Below are 20890 nucleotides of genomic sequence, written 5' to 3' on the forward strand. Positions count from 1 at the left end.
CAAAACATTCTTATCCATAGTAGAAAGGACTCTCAAGGGCATGTTTAATCTGGCAAGTGGAAGAGATTTATTGTCTGGGCACAACAACACCAGTTATCTCCATTTCTCACTTAGATACCAGACATACGGTGTTACCTTCTGTTATTAAAGAACTCTGGATTTTCAGTGAGCTCCATGAGGATTCACCTGGCAGCAATCTCCGCCTCCCATCCTCCAATTTAGGGGTATTCCACATTTTCACACCCTACAGTGGTTTGGGTCCAAGGCCTTCTGAGGGTGTATTCCCCAGTCAGAGAACCTCCCTCTCCTTGGGAGCTAAATATTGCACTGATGTGTGTTTATGTGCCCACCCTTTGATCTACTATCGACATGTTCCCTGTTTCATCTTTCCATCAAACCAGCCTTTTTGGTAACAATAACATTGACCAGAAGGGTAAGTGAGACCCAAGCATTAACGCAGGGCATCCAGGTACAGCTTTTCATAAAGATGGGGTGTCATTGAGACCTCACCCAAAATTTATACAGAAGATACTCTGACTTCCATTAGGGATGTAAACGTTTAACCGATTAACCAATAAGCTTGATGCTTATCTGTTTCAGCTAACGATTAAACTCCACTGCCACCGCTGGGCATCCCAGCTGCCACTGCCTGCACTCAGGGACCCCCACTGTTGCCTGGGCCTGGCATCCCGGGGTCCTGGCTGCCAGGTGCGGCGGCGATGGCAGCAGCAGGGATCCCTGGGCATGGCGGTGGCAGCAGTGGAGCCCTGTGCAAAATGTGGGGGTGCTGCAGCAACCCCCCACATCTAGTCCCCTGGGGGGTACTAAGAGGTCTTCCGGGGGGCAGTACTCTAAATCAGTGTTTCTTGACATGGGGCTTGCAGCTGCGAGGGTGGTCATGGAATGGGTTTAGGGGGGTCACAAATGCAGGGCTGGCATTAGGAGGTGGCAAGCAGGGCAATTGCCTGGTGCCTGACGCCGTAGGGGCCCCCCGGGAAGCTAAGTTACGTGCTTGAGCTCTGGGTGGCAGGGCTTGAGCTTCAGGCAAGGCTTACAAGTGTAAAACAGGCTCAGTATCACACTGAAATGTAAGTACAGTACTTATATTCCAATGGATTTATTTTATATTTATATGGTAAATATGAGAAAGCAAGCAATTTTTCAGTAATAGTGTGCTGAATTTTGTATTTTTGTCTGATTTTGTAAGCAAGTAATTTTGAAGTGAGGTGAAACTGGGGGTACTCAAGACAAATCAGACTCCTGAAAGGGATACAATCATCTGGAAAGTTCTGAACCACTGCTCCAGACTTTTAATAGCTTATGGAGACTGGATGAGAGGTCACACCATTTCAACATAAAGACTTTTTAACTGGATTTTTACTTGTATGGGTCTGTGCTATGAATTAGCTAACATAGATCCACCAATGGGAGTGAGAACGCACTCTGTGAGAGTGCAAGCAGCTTCTGTTACTTCTTTGAGAAATGTTCTAATACTAAAAATATGTAGGGCACCTACCTGTGTTCAGTGCACATGTTCATCCAGCATTACACCATAGTGGTAATGTCAAGGCCTGATGTTCATTTTGTTGGGGCTGTCCTAAAATAATTGTTTAGGTAGAATTCCAGTACCCACCTCCTGTAATCTAGGTCACTGCTTGTGAGTCACCATTAGTAGAGTATATATATTGACAAGTACTCGAAGAAGAAACTATTAGTTCTCTTACAGTAATTGGTTCTTCAGAATGTGTTGTCTCTATATATTTGATGACCCATCCTCCTTCCCTTTTACTGTGGAGTCTGATAACACCTGGATTCTGGTGAAGGATACTGGAGAAGGAATTGTGGGGTGGTTGGGATGTCACACCTTTAATGCCCTCATTTGGAGGCATAAGGACACTGAGGGTGCAGACACGACTTCCAATGGATACTGTTGGCCAAAATAATCTGAACTCAAGCTGTTGGGCGTATGTGCACCAGTAAAGGAGCATATATGGACGACACATCTCGAAGAACCTACAATTATTGTAAATTGAGTAATCTTTCCTTCTAGTATCCTGATACCAACATCTAAGGTGGCACTGGTGATACCATCTAAACCTAAGAACCATGCTGCCCTTGGTACCAACCCTGACACAGAGTGCTCCTCTGCACTCAGTGCTCCTCCCATACTGACTACATGTGTGGAGAGTACCCTCCACCTCTGTACAGACTACCTCTATGATACTTGTTGTGTTAGTACTGGCTGTCTCTGCACCAAAACAGTATATTGTACTGAGCAACTTGTCAAAGGGTCTGGAACTGAAGTAATTGGTGCTGGAAAGGCTCAGGGAGGTTGTTGCAATGCTCCCAGCCATAGAGTCACCGAGCTTGCCAGGAAAGGTGTCTCCTGTACCAACCTCCCCTTTTCACAGGCAAGGTACTCTGGACAGGATTGCCCTTCCATTAGAAGAAGTATACTCTTTTTCCTCTTCTGCTGAGTGCGTCAGAGAATTATTCCCTGTACGTTCTCAATCTACCCCCGTGGGCAGCTCAGTGGGAGCCAAAGAGTGATTCCAGGGAAGATTGAGAGTTGGTAGAAAGAAGTTAGAGCCTTCTAGGGACCCCACCATTTTTTGTATCCCCTGAGCTGTGCTCCAGCACACTATTCTTACCAGTAATAGCTGTGGCCATGCTGGACCCCCTGGGGTGTTCAGCCCTACTCCGGGAAGCCACCTTCATCCATTGTGTATAGGTCTAGGTCTCCCTCACCTAAGAGGCAGATTAAGCCTCCTCAGTCACCTCAGCTGCTTGAACCTTCAGCTACTTGAGAGGGGAGAGGAATAACCATTTCTAGGGAAAGAGTGTCTAGTTCTGGCTGCAATATCCTCATCTTCTCCTCACAAGCCAGAGAGCTCACATACATTGGCATCTGTGGGCATATTTAAGGTTTTCCAGCACTTAATAAAGCGGATTGTATGAATCTTAAACATTCTCCTGAAAGCTGTTCATGAGGAAAACCACAATCTCTTGGACATACTGCACTTGTCAACTCCAGGGAGGTTAACCATGCCAATACATGAGTCTGCTGGAACCTGCTAAATCCATCTGGCATACTCTGGCTTCTGTTTCTGTCACATGCAAAGGAGCAGATAGAAGATATTGAGTGTGCAAGAAGGGATCTGAATATTTTACACTCATCCTGTAGCCATCTTTCTTGTGCAAGCAGTACAAGAAAGAACAAAATAGCAGGGACCACTAAAATGGATCCAATTTAGTGGTCCCTGTGGGGGGAAAAATTCCCTCCAAATTGGTTCTTTTTGGCCAGAAGGTATACTAGTCTGCAAGCCTTCAGATGACAGTAACAAATTATCAAGTGCTGCTCTCTACATATGACTTTTTAGATGGGGGCGCGAGCTGTCTAATTGCACTGATAAATTGCCCAAGAAGCACCAGGCATTCTCTAATGTCTAAAGTCCCTAATGGCTGAAGGTCAGCCAAGTACACACACAACTTTGCAGACTTTGCTGGATGCCTCAGCAGCATGTACAATGACAACAGCAATAGAGTCGTCATGGCTTCAATGATCCCCTAGAGAGGTCCAGGCAACAATTGAGGACCTCCCAGTTGAAGGTAATAAACTCTTCAGCAGTGGCACTGAAAAAGCCCTCTGTACTTCAAGAGATTCCTGGGCAGCTCTGGTCTTTTTAGTGCTTGAGGTTTCTGAGTCTTAAGAGGAAACAGTTGAGACAATTCTATGATTAGCCACTGAGATCTTCGGAGCTACCGAGGAAGAAGCAGAGATTCTACAGGAGGTGACCTTTTGCTGCCTCCTTAGCTGCCCTGCTGTCTGGGACTTCAGATAGGTTCCTGAAAAAAGGTAGTAAGCCTGCCTATTTGAAGTCTCCATGTTGGACACCGAGGGTATGAAGATCACGGTTGCCAAAGGAGTGGGAATGGTTTAAAACAAAAAGTGTCCTCTGGTTCAAGGGCAGGGCTTTTATTCCCACTACTTTTTAATCTTTAAAAAAAAAAAGGGGCTGAGGAAGGGGGGTTGAAAGCCAATCCTCGACCTTTGTCTCAAAATCTTCATCCACTTCTCCAGATTCTGAATGATCATCCTAACTTCTGTAATCCCTTCATTTGATCCTCAGGACTGATTTGCAGCTCTAGACCTGCAAGATGCCTCCTGTCATGTTTCATATCTTCACAGTCAAGCTGAAAGGGCATATCAAGCAGAGTCCTGCAAGGATCAGTTCTGGGTCTGGTTCTGTTCAGTATCTTCATCAGTGATCTAGATAATGGCATAGAGAGTACACTTATAAAGTTTGCAGACAATACCAAGCTGGGAGGGGTTGCAAGTGCTTTGGAGGATAGGATTAAAATTCAAAATGATCTGGACAAACTGGAGAAATGGTCTGAAGTAAATAGGATGAAATTCAATAAGAACAAATGCAAAGTACTCCACTTAGGAAGGAACAATCAGTTGCACACCTACAAAATGGCAAATGACTGACTAAGAAGTAGTACTGCAGAAAGGGAGCGGGGGGTCACAGTGGATCACAAGCTAAATATGAGTCACTAGTGTAACACTGTTCCAAAAAAAGCAAACATCATTCTGGGATGTATTTTGCAGGTGTGTTTTAAGCCAGACATGAGAAGTAATTCTTCCACTCTACTGTACGCTGACTAGGCCTCAACTGAAGTATTGTGTCCAGTTCTGGGTGCCACATTTCAGGAAAGATGTGGCCAAATTGGAGAAAGTCCAGAGAAGAACAACAAAAATGATTAAAGGTCTAGAAAACATGATCTATGAGGGAAGATTGGAAAAAAAATCGGTTTGTTTAGTCTGAAGCAGAGAAGACTGAGGGAGGACATAACAGTTTTTAAGTACATAAAAGATGGTTACAAGGAGGGAGGAGAAAAATTGTTCTCTTTAATCTCTGAGGACAGAACAAGAAGCAATGAGCTTAAATTGCAGCAAGGGCAGTTTAGGTTGGATGTTAGGAAAAACTTGCCTAGGGAGTTTGTAGAATCTCTGTCCTTGCTCTTAAAAATCTGCAGGTTAGACAAACACCTGTCAGGGATGGTAGATAATACTTAGTCCTGTCTTGAGTGCAGGGGACTGGACTAGAAGATTTCTCAAGGTCCCTTCCAGTCCTGTGATTCTATGAAAACAACTGGCTCACAGTAGATACCTCAGGTTCCTACTAGGAACATCTCACTACCAATGCAAAGTCCTGGCCATCTCAAGTGTTGTCACCAAATGTCTGATGATAGTTGCAGCTCATCTAAGACGACAAGGAAGCCAGGAGTATTCTTACCTAACCAACTGGCTAATCATAACTGGTGGTCAGCTCCTTTCAAGCAATCCTGAAGTTCTCTGCCCCACCAAGTTTCAAAGGCAATAAACAGAAATCCATACTCACTCAGACTCAGAGCACAGAGTTCATAGGAGCAGTGTTACTCTAGATCAGCGTTGGCTTACCTTCCAGAAGAGAGATTTTAAACAGTAACAAACCTCATTAATCAACTTCAACCTCACCCAAGAACAAAAGTGAGGCTGCGTTTCAGACTTCTAGGATAAGGTTATCCTAGGGTTATTTACTGTACAGTAGCTGTGGTTCTTTGAGAGATGTTGTCCATGCAGATTCCATGATCCACCCTATTTCCCTGAAACTACTTATATGGTGTTCTGTATTAGAAAAAGAAATGAGGGGCAGTTGTACACACTCTGCCCTTTATGCACACACCTTTTGCATGGTGGGGTGGCACAAGGGCACGTTGGTGTAAAAGTGGCCTGAGTGGACACTGCTAACCTTAAAAAATCTGATGTCATATGCATGAATGAGGTGCATGTATACAACCCTAACCCAATGACAAACCAATAAAAACTAAATAACTTCAGGCCCTATTTGTACATCAAAAAGAAGCAAAAAAGAAATAAATTATTATTTTAACATCTCCTGCAAAGTTAAAAGCCCTCTCCCTAAAGCACAAAGTTATGAAGCACTTTCCAATGTCTGTTTCAGGAGAAACTGCGGCTTGAAAGAAACAGGGAATACAATCAGTATCTCAGGGACAAGGAAGAGTGGAATGAAAGGTTAAGGAAAATAGGAAGGAAAAACACAGAGGTAATACAGATTTTGCTGAAGTCAATTCAGAGAACTTAAATGAGATTAAGAATTTTTCTCAATGTCAGTTGTCTAATTGTTCTGGAGGTTTTACGTATGATTAGGGTGACCAGACAGCAAGTGTGAAAAATTGGAACGGGGGTGGGGGGTAATAGGAGCCTATATAAGAAAAAACCCCAAATATCAGGACTGTCCCTATAAAATCGGGACATCTGGTCACCCTACGTGTGATACATTCTAAGTCTCTTCAGAAGAAGAGCAGTAAAGAATTTGTGTTTGCTGATTAATATTCCTCCTCAACACTCACCCCTTTTTCCACAGGAAGATAATTTTAGCAATTATCACTGTTCTGGAGCCATTTTTGCTTCTCTGATTAGTCTCTGTCCCCCTAGTACCCTTGTTAGTTGTTTCTTTTTTGAGAGAAGAGGGGAACTTATTTTAAAGCAAACTGCATCAAGGTACGTGTATATTAAGTCTTTACTCACCCTTCCCCCTCTTGACGCATGTGGTATCCCTTGTTTAGACTGTAATCTCAGGAATCTATCTTTCAAGTGTGTGTGTGTGTGTGTGTAGGACCTGTCACTATAAAACGATCATAGACAGAGGAAGAATATTTCTTAGTATTTTAGGCTTTCTTTTTTTATATCTGTAGATATTGTAGACAATCTACTGTCTAACACAGCACAATAATAAAATATATTTTAAACAAGTGTGAACAATTTAATGTTTCTAACATAATATAGCCACACTGGGTAGATTGACCCCAATTTTGATTTTTTTTTCTGTCAAGTTTGCCTTATTACTGGTAGAAATGGAAAATGTGGCATAAAGTATGACTTCTTACCTAGCATGCTTCCAATGTTAAGGACACAGTTAAATATATAACTAGTTAAATGAATGCAAAAATAAATATAAAGCTATATGTTTTTTAAAAGATATACCCACACCCTTATCCATCCCTTCCAACTAAGTATGTGATCATGGGTAATCTGTGTGTTGTCCTGTAAAGCAGCCTATGAGTTTGGCTCTAAAACATGGTCTTACTGTCCTTACACAGGTTATGTCTACACTAGCACTTTTGTTGGTATAACTTATGTTGCTCAGGGATGTGAAAAAAACACCCCCCTGAGCGATAAGAGTTACGCTGGTGTGGACAGCACTGTGTCAGTGGGACATGCTCTCCAGCCGACATAGCTACCATCACTCGTTGGGAGTGGTTTAATTACGTCGACGGGAGAGCTCTCTCAGCATAGAGCGGCTACCCGGGAGAACTTACAGCGGCGCAGCTGCATCTGTACAGCTGTGCTGCTGTAAGGGCTCTAGTGTACGCAGATCCAAAACTCTCACTGAAGTTGATAGGAGTTTTGGCTAAATAAGATTTCCAAGAGCAAGTTTTATGTTTTTGTGGGATGCTTAAAAGTCTTCAAAGGGTAAAGTTTTAAATTACTTCCCTCCTGGGAGAGGAGCCTCCTGCGTTGGATTCACTTAGGGGCCCTTAGGTACCTTACATGCATTAGAGAGAGAGAGAGAGAGAGAGTGTGTGTGTGTGTGTGTGCATGCGTGTGTAAGTGACCTAATATATACACACACAGTGATTCCATGAACTTGGTAAATGTAGGAAAAAAAACTATTAAGCCTGTTGCCTGGGGAATTCAGCCCATTCTCACACTTCAAAAGTCCTTCCTCCAATAAGGTGCAGGCAGTCTGTAAGATTTCCTTGCTGAGCAGGAACACCTTTTTGAGCCTAAATGGCTTCCCTTCTCTTCCTTTTTCTCTGCAAGTAAGTAAAAATATTGCCCACCCTTCCACACAAACACTTTGTGACTAACTGTGCAGGGTCTTTTTCTGATAGTTTTAGTCAGTTTGAGAGTAAAAGGCTAGTTTGTTCTCCAGGCACTAATGATGTGTGAGATCTTTTTCTAGTAGATTTGGAAAAAAGCTGATCATCTTAAATGTGCCATACTGCCCATTTAACTATCAAGTGTTGAATAGGTTGGGTATATTGTCTCTTTTTATAATGTCTTGCTTTAGTAATCGGATAAAGATCAGCACGAGTCATATCAATGAATAACCCTGGGAGAGAATTTCCAGTATCCATCAAAGAGTCTGGTCTGTTGCCATTAAGAAAAAATTGACAGGTTATTCCCTGTACCTTATGTTTGATGTGAGAAATACTGGTTGCTGGCTGTTATCCGCAGTTCTTGTTTGGATAGTGCTGCTGGTGCTAGGTGTGTCCTTTCCTGTGAAACTTAAGTTTTGTGATCTGTGCCATGATGGCTATAGTGCAGTGTTTTTGTGGACTGTCTTTGCAGAACAGTTGAAAGGGACTCGTTTGGTGTTGAAGTTCCCAGGTATATATGGATTCTGGAAGAAAGATTTTTCTCTTCAAAAGAGGTGTCCTTCTGAGAGCTTTTTGGAGGGTCTCTGTGTGGGTATATTTATAAGTACTTATCCGCCAGTGCATTGGATGAGATTCTAGGATGAGAGTTTAGTTGAGAATTTTACTCCATCTAAAGAGATATGGTCAGAAAGGCATCAGCCAGACATCTTTTTTTATGTTGGAATCCATTATCTAGTCCTTTCTGGATTCTGAGAATTATACATGCTATAGGATAGTGGACAGAACTGAAACTTACATTGATGCTGCTGAGGCTTCAAAATTCCAACCCATGGTTCTCTAGCTGCCTGTCTCCTGGATCTTTTGAAAGACCCTGCAACAGAATTTATAGCACCCTCATCCAGTGATGACACTGCTTTGTTGTATACTTTGGGTATCTGAAAAGAAGGCATTTTGTCTTTTAGGCTACTGTAGAATCTTGTGTACAGTCTGTGAAGGGGCTGTCTCCTGTTAAAGTGTTCCCATCTTTCCAGGCTGATAATTTCAATCAAATCTATTGAGAGGATCTGAGGATTTTTTTGTGAATTTTCTCTTGGGTCTTGAGAACTCTGCTCACTTTGTTTCCACACTGGAAATATAAATAATCTTCTTGTAGTTGGCACAAAGAATTAGGCAGAAACAACTAGTCAGGGTTTCTAGGTCTGATTCCTCCATGCCTGAGCCAGAGGAATTAGAGGAATATGATTCTCTTTAATTTGCTTTTAGGGTTTTTTTCTTATTTGCTATTCCTGAAACTCTTTTTATTTATCTGGGAGAAGGAAAGGCAATCCTGGAAAGACATGCCACCTGTTCAGAAGATTTAGAAGATCTAGAAAGAATCAAAGCAATCTCTAAGAAAACTTTTGGGGTGGGGAGAAAATTTCTTCTTTAAGGTCCTCCTTCCCCTTGTGCTTTGGGAGGTGTATTTTCTTGGGTCTCTGAAGTGTGAGCACATACATGAGGACATGAAGAAAGACTTCAGGGAAATAGTGTGAAGGGGCATCTTGCACCCCAGAGGTTAAAAGGAGGTGGGAGAAAGCTGAGAGTAATTCTTGATAAATTGCTGCTTCTTTGCCCTAACTAAGGGCATCTGCTTCAGAACTGATGGGGCCCTCCATAATCCCTCCAAAGCCACGACTGGAGAAGAGGCAAATTTGCACTGATTTGACAGCCCCAATGGGCAGGCACTTCCTGGAGTTCTGGATTCTCCTGGTGGGGACAGGCTTTGACAGTGCATCTTGTACTGCTTCAATAGGATGGGCCACTGTACTGTGCTGTGGGAGGTCAAGGACTGAGTTTGTCTGATATGTGGTCCAATTGAGTGTCGCTGCTGCACTCCTTGCCAGCTCTGTCCTCAGTAGCATCTTGGCTGCAGGCAGTCTTGTATTTATTTTGAGGCTTGTCCACCATTTTGTTTGGTACTGGTAAGGGAAGGCCTCATGCACCACAGCAGAGCTTGGAGATCAGCTTAGCCCCTTTTTCTTAAAGTGACTGAAACTCTTTGAGAGATTTATTTATTCTTATCTATCAGTTGTATTTATATGGACTCCATTAGCGGCTCACTATCTTTAATGTGTTTATCATCTAATACCTCCTCTGAGGTAGAGAAATACTATTATCTTCATTTCATGGATGGGGAACTAAGGTACAGAGAAACTAAGGCTATGTCTACACTATATCATTTACAGCAATGCAGCTGAACCCCTCAAACTGTGAACAACGTAGGTTATACTGAACTAATTTGTAGTGTAAACATAGCCTTAGTGACTTGCCCAAGGTCAGCGGTGGAGCAAGGAATGGAACTAATGAGTCACAGTCTAGCTCTCTAACCATTATACCATACTTCCACTTAGTCACAGTTTTTGCAGGGAAAAAATAAAGGGTTTGTGAACCCCAAAACCATGTTCTGGTCAGACAAAGGAGTATCACAGACTGCCGGAACCTCAGTGTAATCAGGACATTTGTGCATGTGACAAGATATAAGGGTTAACAAGCACTATGGAGTCCCTCTGCCTTCAAATCGGAAGGTCATTTCATTATCTAAACTGAGTTAATGGGAAGCCTGTTATTGAGGACTGCTGGCCATCCCATTGTCAGTGAAAATAAATGATCAGGTAAGAGGAAGAGTATTGTTTTTTCAGCAAAATTTTCCCCAGCATTTAAGTCCCTATTTAAGAGGATGTTTTTAAAATCCTCATTTGGGGAGAGTTTAAAATTAGGAGATTATCATAAATGCAGAATCTAACTATTGCTGAAGCACTAATGGAAAATGTGAATTATAAAGAGATGATAAATGAAGGTTATTACTTTCTTTGTAGTTGTATCTTTTAATATTGTTTTTTCTATTAAACAGCATGAGACAGAAAGAAGTAAAAAATCTACTGCTATTACTAGAGTCCAACCAGGACTACGTTCACAAGTACAGCCCTCTCGTGTAGATTCAGAACCTCCAAAGAAAGATGCTTTTACTTCCACAGAAGCTTATGAAGAGCTACTAAATAGGAGGCGACTGGAGGAGGATCGATATCGCAGACTAGACGATGAGGCTGAACTAAGAGAGAGAATATTGCACAAAAAACTTGATGAAGAACTGGACGTTTCCAATAGAAAGCATCACAGGTTTGATAGCAAACCTGATATTTCTCCTAGAAGACATCACAGATTTGATGAGGATCGTCATTTTGATAGAAGACATTACAACTTAGACTATGATCCTGAAATAAATGAGGAAATGGACCCTAGATTTAGATATGAAAGTGACTATGACAAAAAGCCTCTGCGGGTGTTCCATGCTGAAAGGTATTTTTAAATTCAGTTTTCCACTTCTTTTCTTTACTTCCTTAATGCTATTGGTAATGGGGTTGTAGCACTAAAAACGATGAGTTAGTCAAGCCATAAGGGGTTATCGTTTAATGATACTGAGCATCAGATTTGAAATACTTAGACTCCCTTGAATCATAGATTCAAACTCTAGGAGGGTTGATTCCGTTGTGGATCCTTCTGAGGCTGATGCTTTGAATTCTGTGCTGTGTATTGTGTGTGTATCTTTTAGGTGAGACCTGAGAAACGGAGTCGTTCTCCCCCCCCCCCTTTTTTTGGGGGGGGGGGTGGATGTTAGACCCCCATGGTTTGTTTCCTAAGATTAAGGCAAACTTGACCAAAAATTTCCTTTTCCCTGCTATTTGTGTTGTGTGTTCTGTAGTGACTGTCTGCCTGATTGCTGCTTCTGCACTAGGGCGCTCGCCGGGGGGATTCTGGCGGCGCGGCGCTCGGCGGGGGGGGCGGGCTCCGGCGGCGCTCGGGGCAGGGGGGGGTTTCCGGCGGCACGGCGCTCGGCGGGGGGGCTCGGCGGGGCAGTGCTTTTTTTTTTTTTGCTGCTTGGGGCAGCAAAAAAGTTAGAGCCAGCCCTGGTAGGGAGGAGGGGTTTCGATTGATTAGGAACTGGGGAAACTTTTGGGAAAGGGGGAGCCTATACAGGAAGGATGGGCTCCACCTAAACTGAAATGGAACCAGATTGCTGGCGCTTAAAATTAGAAAGGTCGTAGAGCAGTTTTTAAACTAAGGGCTGGGGGAAAGCAGACAGGTGAGGAGGAGCATGTGGTTCAGCCATCCCTTTGGGGAGGATCTATAAATGGAGATTCCCTATGTCCTAATAAGGAGAAGAGGATGGAAGATGATAAAATACAGGTAGGATTTGATGAGAAACAGTCAAATGAAAAAAAAGTCCCATTTAATTACATCATGTAATGGCAGGCAGCTAAAAAGTGACAAGTTTTTAAAGTGCTTACACACCAATACTAGAAGTCCAAATAATAAGATGGGTGAACTACAGTGCCTTGTACTAAATGAGGATGTTGAGATCAAAGGCATCACAGAAACTTGGTGCAATGAGGATAGTCAATGGGACACAGTAATACCAACAAAATATATTGGAAGGACAGAATAGGTCGTGCTGGTGGGGGAGTGGCACTATATGTGAAAGAAAGCATAGAATCAAATGAAGTAAAAATTTTAAATGAACCAAACAGTACCATAGAATCTCTATGGATAGTAATTCCATGCTTGAATAATAAGAATATAGCAGTAGGGATATATTACAGACCTCCTGACCAGGATGGTGATAGTGACTATGAAATGCTCAGGGAGATTAGAGAGGTTTTAAAATAAAAAAACTCAATAATAATGGGGGATTTCAACTATCCCCATATTGACTGGGTACATATCGCCTCAGGAAGGGATAAAGTTTCTTGACACCTTAAATGACTGCTGCTTGGAGCAGCTGGTCTTGGAACCCACAAGAGGAGAGGCGATTCCTGATTTAGTCCTAAGTATCAGGTCCAAGATCAGGACCAGGATCAGGTCCAAGAGGTGACTATAGCTGGACTGCTTGGTAATAGTGACCCATAATATAATTAAATTTAACATCCCCATGTCGGGGAAAACACCACAGCGGCCCAACACTGTAGCATTTAATTTCAGAAAGGGGAACTACACAAAAATGTAGAGGTTAGTGAAACAAATTAAAACGTACTGCACCAAAAGTAAAATCCCTGCAAGCTGCCTGGAAACCTTTTAAAGATACCATAATAGAGGCTTAACTCAAATATGTTTACCCCAAATTAAAAAACATAGAGAACCAAAAAAGAGCCACCGTGGTTAAACAACAAAGTAAAAGAAGCAGTGAGAGGCAAAAAGGCATCCTTTAAAAAGTGGAAGTTAAATCATAGTAAGGAAAATAGAAAGGAGCATAAACTCTGGCAAATGAAGTGTAAAAATATAATTAGGAAGGCCAAAAAAGAATTTGAAGAACAGCTAGCCAAAGACTCAAAAAGTAATAGCAACTTTTTTTAAGTACATCAGGAGCAGGAAGCCTGCTAAACAACCAGTGGGGCCACTGAACGATTGAGATTCTAAAGGAGCACTCAAGGACGATAAGGCCATTGCAGAGAAACTAAATAAATTCTTTGCATCGGTCTTCACTGTTGAGGATGGGAGGGAGACTCCCAAACCTGAGCCATTCTTTTTAGGTGACAAATCCGTAGAATTATCCCAGATTGAGGTGTCATTAGAGAAGGTTTTGAAACCAATTGATAAACTAAACAGTAATAAGTCACCAGGACCAGATGGTATTCACCCAAGAGTTCTGAAGGAACTCAAACGTGAAATTGCAGGACTACTAACTCTTGTCTGTAACCTATCATTCAAATCAGCTTCTGTACCAAATGACCGGAGGATAGCTAATGTGATGCTAATTTTTAAAAAGGGCTCCAAAGGAGACCCCAGCAATTACAGGCCGGTAAGCCTGACTTCAGTACCAGGCAAATTGGTTGAAATTATCGTAAAGAGCAAAATTGTCAGACACGTAGATGAACATAATTTGTTGGGGAATAGTCAACATGTTGTTTTTTTGTAAAGGGAAATCATGCTTCACCAATCTACTGGAATTCTTTGAGGGGGTCAACAAGCATGTGGACAAGGGGGATCCAGTGCATACAGTGTATTTAGATTTTCAGAAAGCCTTTGGCAAGGTCCATCATCAAAGGCTATTAAGCAAAGTAAGCAGTCATGGGATAAGAGGGAAGGTTCTCTCATGGATTGGTAACTGGTTAAAAGATAGGAAACAAAGGGTAGGAATAAATGGTCAGTTCTCAGAATGGAGAGAGGTAAATAGTGATGTCCCCCAGGGGTCTGTAGTAGGCACAGTCCTATTTAACATATTCATAGATGATTTGGAAAAAGGGGTAAACAGTGGGGTGGCAAAATTTGCAGACAATACAAAACCACTCAAGATAGTTATGATCCAGGCAGACTGCAAAGAGCTACAAAAGGATCTCTCAAAACTGGGTGAGTGGGCAACAAAATGGCAGATGAAATTTAATGTTGATAAATGCAAAGTAACGCACATTGGAAAACATAATCCTAACTATACCTATACAATGATGGGGTCTAAATTAGCTGTTAGCAATCAAGAAAGAGATCTTGGAGTCATTGTGGATAGTTCTCTGAAATCATCCACTCAATGTGCAGTGGCAGTCAAGAAAGCGAATAGAATGTTGGGAATCGTCAAGAAAGGGATAGATAATAGACAGAAAATATCATATTGTCTGTATATAAATCCATGGAATGCCCACATCTTGAATACCGCATGCAGATGTGGTCACCCCATCTCAAAAAAGATATATTGGAATTGGAAAAGGTTCAGAAAAGGGCAACAAAAATGTATAGAACGGCTTCCGCATAAGGAGAGTTTAATAAGACTGGGACTTTTCCTCTTGGACAAGAGGTGACTAAGGGGGGATATGATAGAGGTCTATAAAATCATGAGTGGTATAGAGAAAATAAATAAGGAAGTGTTTACTCTTTCTCATAATACAAGAACAAGGGGCCACCAAATGAAATTAATAGATAGTAGGTTTAAAACAAACATAGGAAAGTATTTTTTCACGCAACACACTGTCAGCCTCTGGAACTCCTTGCCAGAGGGTGTTGTGAAGGCCAATACTATAACAGGGTTCAATAGGGAGCTAGTAGTTTCTTGGAAGATGGGTCCATCAATGGCTATTAGCCAGGATGGGCAGGAATGGTGTCTCTAGCCTCTGTTTGCTGGAAGCTGGATTGGGTGACAAGGCATGGATCACTTGATGATAAACTTCATTCCCTTTGGGGCACCTGCCATTGGCCACTGTCAGAGGACAGGATACTGGGCTTGATGGACCTTTGGTCTGACCCAGTATGGCCGTTCTTATGAAGCCCACTTTAAGTATGTGAATAGTGCAACTTCAGTGGGATTGCCTATGTGCTTTCAGTTAGTGCCTGTGATAGCTACACATGTTTCAGGAACAGAAGAATAGAAGAAATCCACATTTGATGGTTGGCCCCTTCCTTATTGTAATAGCCACCACCTGTAATGTCATCTACAATTTCACAAGAGCTTTCTCTCATAAATGGTTCACATAGTAATTTAAGTGTATGTTTTATGCTTCACACTGACTTTTAGCCAATATTTTAAGTTTTGAACATTTTTTCTTTTACAGAAATTGGGCACAAAGCAATTCTCCAACTAATGAACAGGCAAAGTCCGCCACTGGTAAAGAGGATGTTCCATATGCAACAGGGCTCATTCTTGGTATGTATAAAAGCCCAACTAATGATGGGTATATTGTGATATATAGTGCTTTTCTTCTTTGAAATGATTGAGTTAATTTATTCTTGCAATATACTCCTGATATTGGTAAAAAAGCATTGTTACATTAAAAAAATAAAACTTAACTTCACTGGACTTTCGTAGCACCTCCTCTTGAACATGCAAACAGTAACTGCTTGTGATGCATTTAGTAGAAGGGGGCTCAAATGGATTCTCAGATTTCTGTAGGTCAGTGAACCACAATGGAGATATGTTTATTTCCAAGTTTTGTAAATCTGTTAGAAATTTTACAGAGTTAAAGTTATATAGGACTGAGTGGCGAAAAAGTGGAAGATGTTTGTAAGATTTTCTTGTTTTGTTTTGTTTTTTTACCATTGGATACCTAATGACTTAACAGGTCTTTAAATTAATGTTGTATACTGTTGGAGAGCTGAAGCAAGCAGGTCACCAATTAAAGCTGTTACTGGCCCATCAGAAAGAGTAGAAGTCTTTTGGGACTTGATGTGTAAGTCCTGTACCTTGGCTAATGTCAGAGGTGGGGGTTGAGTTTCTTTTTTGTGTGTTAGTGCAAAAGTGCATTTTATGAGGCACAGATTAGAGTGAAACGGCTAAGGAATTGCATATTCTTACTCTATTTCATTTTACAGGCACACACATTGATAATTTTATTTAATTTATTAATTAATTAATTTAATGGAGATACCCTGTCTCCTAGAGCTGGAAGGGACCTTGAAAGGTCATTGAGTCCAGCCCCCTGCCTTCACTAGCAGGACCAAGTACTGATTTTGCCCCAGATCCTTAAGTGGCCCCCTCAAGGATTGAACTTATAACCCTGGGTTTAGCAGGCCAATGCTCAAACCACTAAGCTATCCCTCCCCCCATAAGATGAAATGCTTATGCATGGTATTATAATGCTTCCTGCCCAATCAATGGGGAGGGAATGCCACAGTGCCTGGAAAAAGACTAGGGGTGGTAGTGTGCGAACACATGCTTGTCAAGATGGCAGCTGGCCCATCCCCCTCTTCAGGTCCTCTGCCTCCCCATTGGCTGGGGTTGGGAGGACTGGGCTGGCTGACTCTTGTGCATCCTTTTCTCTACTTAAACTGTCTGAGGCTTTTCAAAAGCCTCTTGTCCCGGTTAGCTGCTCTGCCCTCCCTCCTTAGTTGTAGCGTAGGAGCTATGTTTTTCAAGTTGCTATGACAGACCTGTTTGGGAATCAAATCAGGAAGGAATTTTTCCCACTGGGCTAAATTGGCAGAGTTACAGTCTTTTTTTTTTCCCCCTTCACCTTTGATACAATTGACAATTGCTCCCTCTTTCCAGGGAGGGCCTGTGGAGAACTCTCTGCAGCTTTCACCAGAGACCTCCTTTAATCTCATGACTCCCAGGTAGCTTTCAACTGCCCTTTCCCTGCCTTTTTTATTTTTGCAGAGGTGGTGTAGCAGTGTCTGTCCCAGACCTGAAGAAGAACTCTGTGTAGCTTGAAAACTTTTCTTTACCAACAGAAGGTGGTCCAATAAAAGATATTACCTTACCTATCTTGTCTCTCTTCCTGACTGACCCTCAGGCAGCTGTTCCATTTATGTGGTTCAGGTGGCTTCTCTTAAACCCAATTAGGAGGCAGCTGAGGAGTCACAGGTGCACTGGTCCTGCTCTCTCTTAAATGGCCAATGTCACCCTGTGACACGCACAAATTGTATTTGTCTCTATACTTTGCCTTCTTGTTTTTATTCATTTGAAATTAGAAGGTGTTGGAAGACAAAGATGTGTATGTTTTTCATGGAATGTTTATGCTTCCTACCTTTTCATTAGGCGGTCAAGACCGAGAACTTATTCAGAGAAAAAAAGAGAAATACAGACAAGAGCTAATGGAACAGATTGCTGAGCAACAGAGAAATAAGAGACGGTAATGGAAAACCATTGTAATTTGGACAAAGACTTAGTGAAAATTAAAGTGGATTTTATGATTGTGAAATGTATGCAAAAATTTCTTTTAAAAATAATGTAAAATTATAGTAGATATCTTATCTTGTATAAAGTGCACATTTTTCATTAAAACTAAATTTAGTTGGAAGCTTCTTCACCCTTCAGAAATTTACATTTTTAAAAAAAAAAGTTCTTTTACTGTTTGGAAACTTTCTCTTTTCCCCATTTTGCACCCTGAGGTTGTTTGTACTAATACTAGACATCTCTCACTGTTGTATTTTTATGACTGTCATACAGTATATAACCTATAAACCTCAAAGGGACCACTTTAAATACTTTTTATAGCTTTGGTTCCCTTTTCTTTGTAGTATATTTCTAGAGGCTTAATGATAACACTTATTTCTCTGTTGGCTTCACTGCTGTTTGTTTTTCCTTTGTTTCTTAAGTCAGGTTCTCAGACAAAAGCCCAAGTAAATGGGCTCATAGTTGAGTGGCAAGACCACAAAAAGTCTTTTTTTTTTCCTCGCACATGGTACACATTTGATAAGGGATCTGTGATATTCTTTCCTGTTCCCCACATTGGAAAAGACGTCTTTGACTTCAAAAAGTTTGCAAATTTCTAGCGTATATAGAACAGTTAAACATAATACTTTCTTGTTTACTTGTTCTTGCTTTGCTGACCGACAGTCTGGATGTGTCAAAAGGAAACAAAAATCTTGGTGAAAGGGTGGGGAAAAAAGTTGCTGTTATCAGAACTGTGAGGACATTCCTTTATCAAATTAAAAATTTAAGAGGCAGACTAAGCCGGAGATCTGAATCCACAGTACAGTGCTTGACATTTTTTTGAATGCCAGTTTGGATTTGAATATGTTTATAATTATCTTTCATATCAAACTTCTGACTGTACTGTGCAAAAATGTTTACTCCCAAGAAGCGTTGGGAAAGATTATAGTGAAAAAACAAAGAAACAAAAAGTATTTCATTGTTCATATACCCTGGGATACTGTTGTTATGACTATGGCATTGTCTAAAGGTAATAAAACACCAGTATATTCTGCTAAACCTGCATTCTGTTAGACTTAGTCATTTTGTTTTTGAATCAGATGAGGTGTTATCTCGTGTTACCTTATCCACAATAAGAAACTCCACTTTTATAGCTAAGTAAGGTAAATTAGGTCTGATTTTAAAAACAAAACAAAACGTAAAGAACAAGTTTAGTGATTTGTTCAACAGCTCGTTTTCTGACTTCAACCTGTTAATTTTTTTTAATAGTGAAAAGGAACTTGAGCTCTCAGTTGCAGCTTCTGGAGCTCTGGACCCAGAGAAGGAGGTAAGAAATTTTAGTGTTCCGCTTTTCATTCAAACAGATCTTTTATTAAATAATATGTGTTTAACAGTGAATCGTTGTGCCGAAAGAAGGATTTTATTGTGTGCAAAAGAAGGATCAGAAAGGGATTTCCCCCCTCCCTAGTGTATTCTGGAAGGGTTTTCTTTTTTTTAATCTCCTTCCTCTGAAGCATCAACAGTCGTGGCTGGAGATGGGACATTGGCTGGCTGGTTCTTGCTCACATGCTCAGGGTCTAACTGATACTATAGTCATTTGTGGGGTTGGGAAGGAATTTCCCCCTACCTCAGATTGGCAATGACTTTGGGGTTTTTTTTTTTTTTTTCACCTTCCTCTGTAGTGTATGGGTGAAGATCACTTGCTAGGATTATTTGGGTATATTTCAGTTAATCATTTCCCTGCCATTGTGGGGGACCTTGAGCACTAGTGTACCTTGGTCTCTCCTGTTCTCTGTCTGTGGCACGTCATAGTCTAATCTCCTGTAGGTTGTAATACTTTGGTCTCAGTTTGGTTGATGGCTTAAGTGTGCTGGTGCTAGGTAGTGTTGGTGGCCTGATATATACACTAGGTCAGAGTAGATGATCTAGTGGTCCCTTCTGACCTTAATCTCTAAGACTATGATAAGAAGAAAAATGATGTCTCTTTCCTAATTTGGCATTAGTGACAATAAAAATAAACCTAAGTCAAAGCTATATAAGAGAGCTGTTAAATTTGGTGAACACATACTCTGCTTAAAGGGAAAAGTTGGTATTGGAATTTTAAGACATTTGCATGGTGGTGCGACTACAGGGAATAACATGCTGCAGGCAGTGTAGGTCATGGAAGAGACATGTTTAATGCCTGATGGTAACTTGTATAGACAAAGGTAAGTCAGTCTCCTATGGGAGTGTGAGGAATGCTGCTGACAATATTTGCACTCACCTACTTCACTTTTTAATGAAAAAAAATCCATCTATTATGCAGCTAAGTCACCTTTGTAGTACCAATTCATTGTTTCAAGTTGCAGCTGTAAATATTTTTACTAGTAAATGTAACATTTTTCATATTATGACAATGTATGCAAAATGTTATATAGCTCTACATAAAATATCGATGATTTTGCTTTAACTCTTACCTGGGTAATATGGAATTAGTGCCATCTCCATCATTTTCTATTTCATAAGCAAGATGTAACTAGTTTGATTATCACCATAGTTATTGTGCTTTGCTAAAACATTTTTGCTACCACTCAAAGAAAATGTTTACTGAGTGTAGTAGAATCCTTTTACTGGGGATGTCATGATGGATGGCTCTTTTTTCTGGTTAAGTAAATTTGATTAACACAAGACACTGTTTTCTGGGGAGCTGCAAAACTGCACCAACCCATCCCATTACTGGAGAGTTCTAGATGGAGGAGGAGCTATCTGCTGTGGGACAGAGTCTGTTATGTGCTCAAAATCAGAGGAAGGGATAGCCCATAAGATACCATGTATTGTGGTGCAGCATATTCTAGTGGCACAGTTAAGGTTGTATTAGGAGATCTGTGTAAAGGTCGACTTTTCTAAGTTCTCTTATATCAACATGCTTAGTTGGATTCCTTTGACATTTGATGTGCCTTGGGAGGGTGCTGGATACCCCCAGGAGGAAACCACATTTGGAATCATTTAAGCTAGGGTTCCTGAGATACAAGCCCCCTCACAATAGCACTTTTTAAAAAAAAGCTAGATTTGTTTTTGTTTGTGCAAAAAGCAAACAAAGCTAGAGATCAAAGTATTGATAGTAGGTCAAAATGGTCTCAATCTGTCGAGTTTTACCCAAGGTAGTGCATGGCACCACTAAATTTTATTTTGGGAGGGTAATGTAACAAAGTGTTTGGGGAAAGATTAGATATGTAAATATTTCTGAGAGGGGCTGAATACTAGAGGTGGAGGTGTTGGGGGCATTAAGGTCAGGGGTTTGGAGTTGCTTCGAGGAAAGGGGTTTATGAGGAGGAGGATAAATGGGGATGG

The 20890-nt window shown here is 41.2% G+C and overlaps 1 protein-coding gene across 3 annotated transcripts in view; it reads left to right on the top strand.

The window, feature by feature from the left end:
• CSPP1 (centrosome and spindle pole associated protein 1) overlaps window positions 1-20890 on the top strand; it is a 140312-nt gene that overhangs the window by 27863 nt on the left and 91559 nt on the right. For all 3 annotated transcript variants that reach the window (XM_065585721.1, XM_065585719.1, XM_065585722.1), the window contains 5 exons: window positions 6009-6110; window positions 10841-11286; window positions 15522-15613; window positions 17444-17537; window positions 18830-18887. In XM_065585721.1, the coding sequence (XP_065441793.1) occupies window positions 6009-6110; window positions 10841-11286; window positions 15522-15613; window positions 17444-17537; window positions 18830-18887 (792 nt within the window). The remainder of the gene's footprint in view (window positions 1-6008; window positions 6111-10840; window positions 11287-15521; window positions 15614-17443; window positions 17538-18829; window positions 18888-20890) is intronic.

This window comes from Chrysemys picta, chromosome 2 (assembly GCF_011386835.1).
Source record: "Chrysemys picta bellii isolate R12L10 chromosome 2, ASM1138683v2, whole genome shotgun sequence".
NCBI lineage: Eukaryota > Metazoa > Chordata > Testudines > Emydidae > Chrysemys > Chrysemys picta.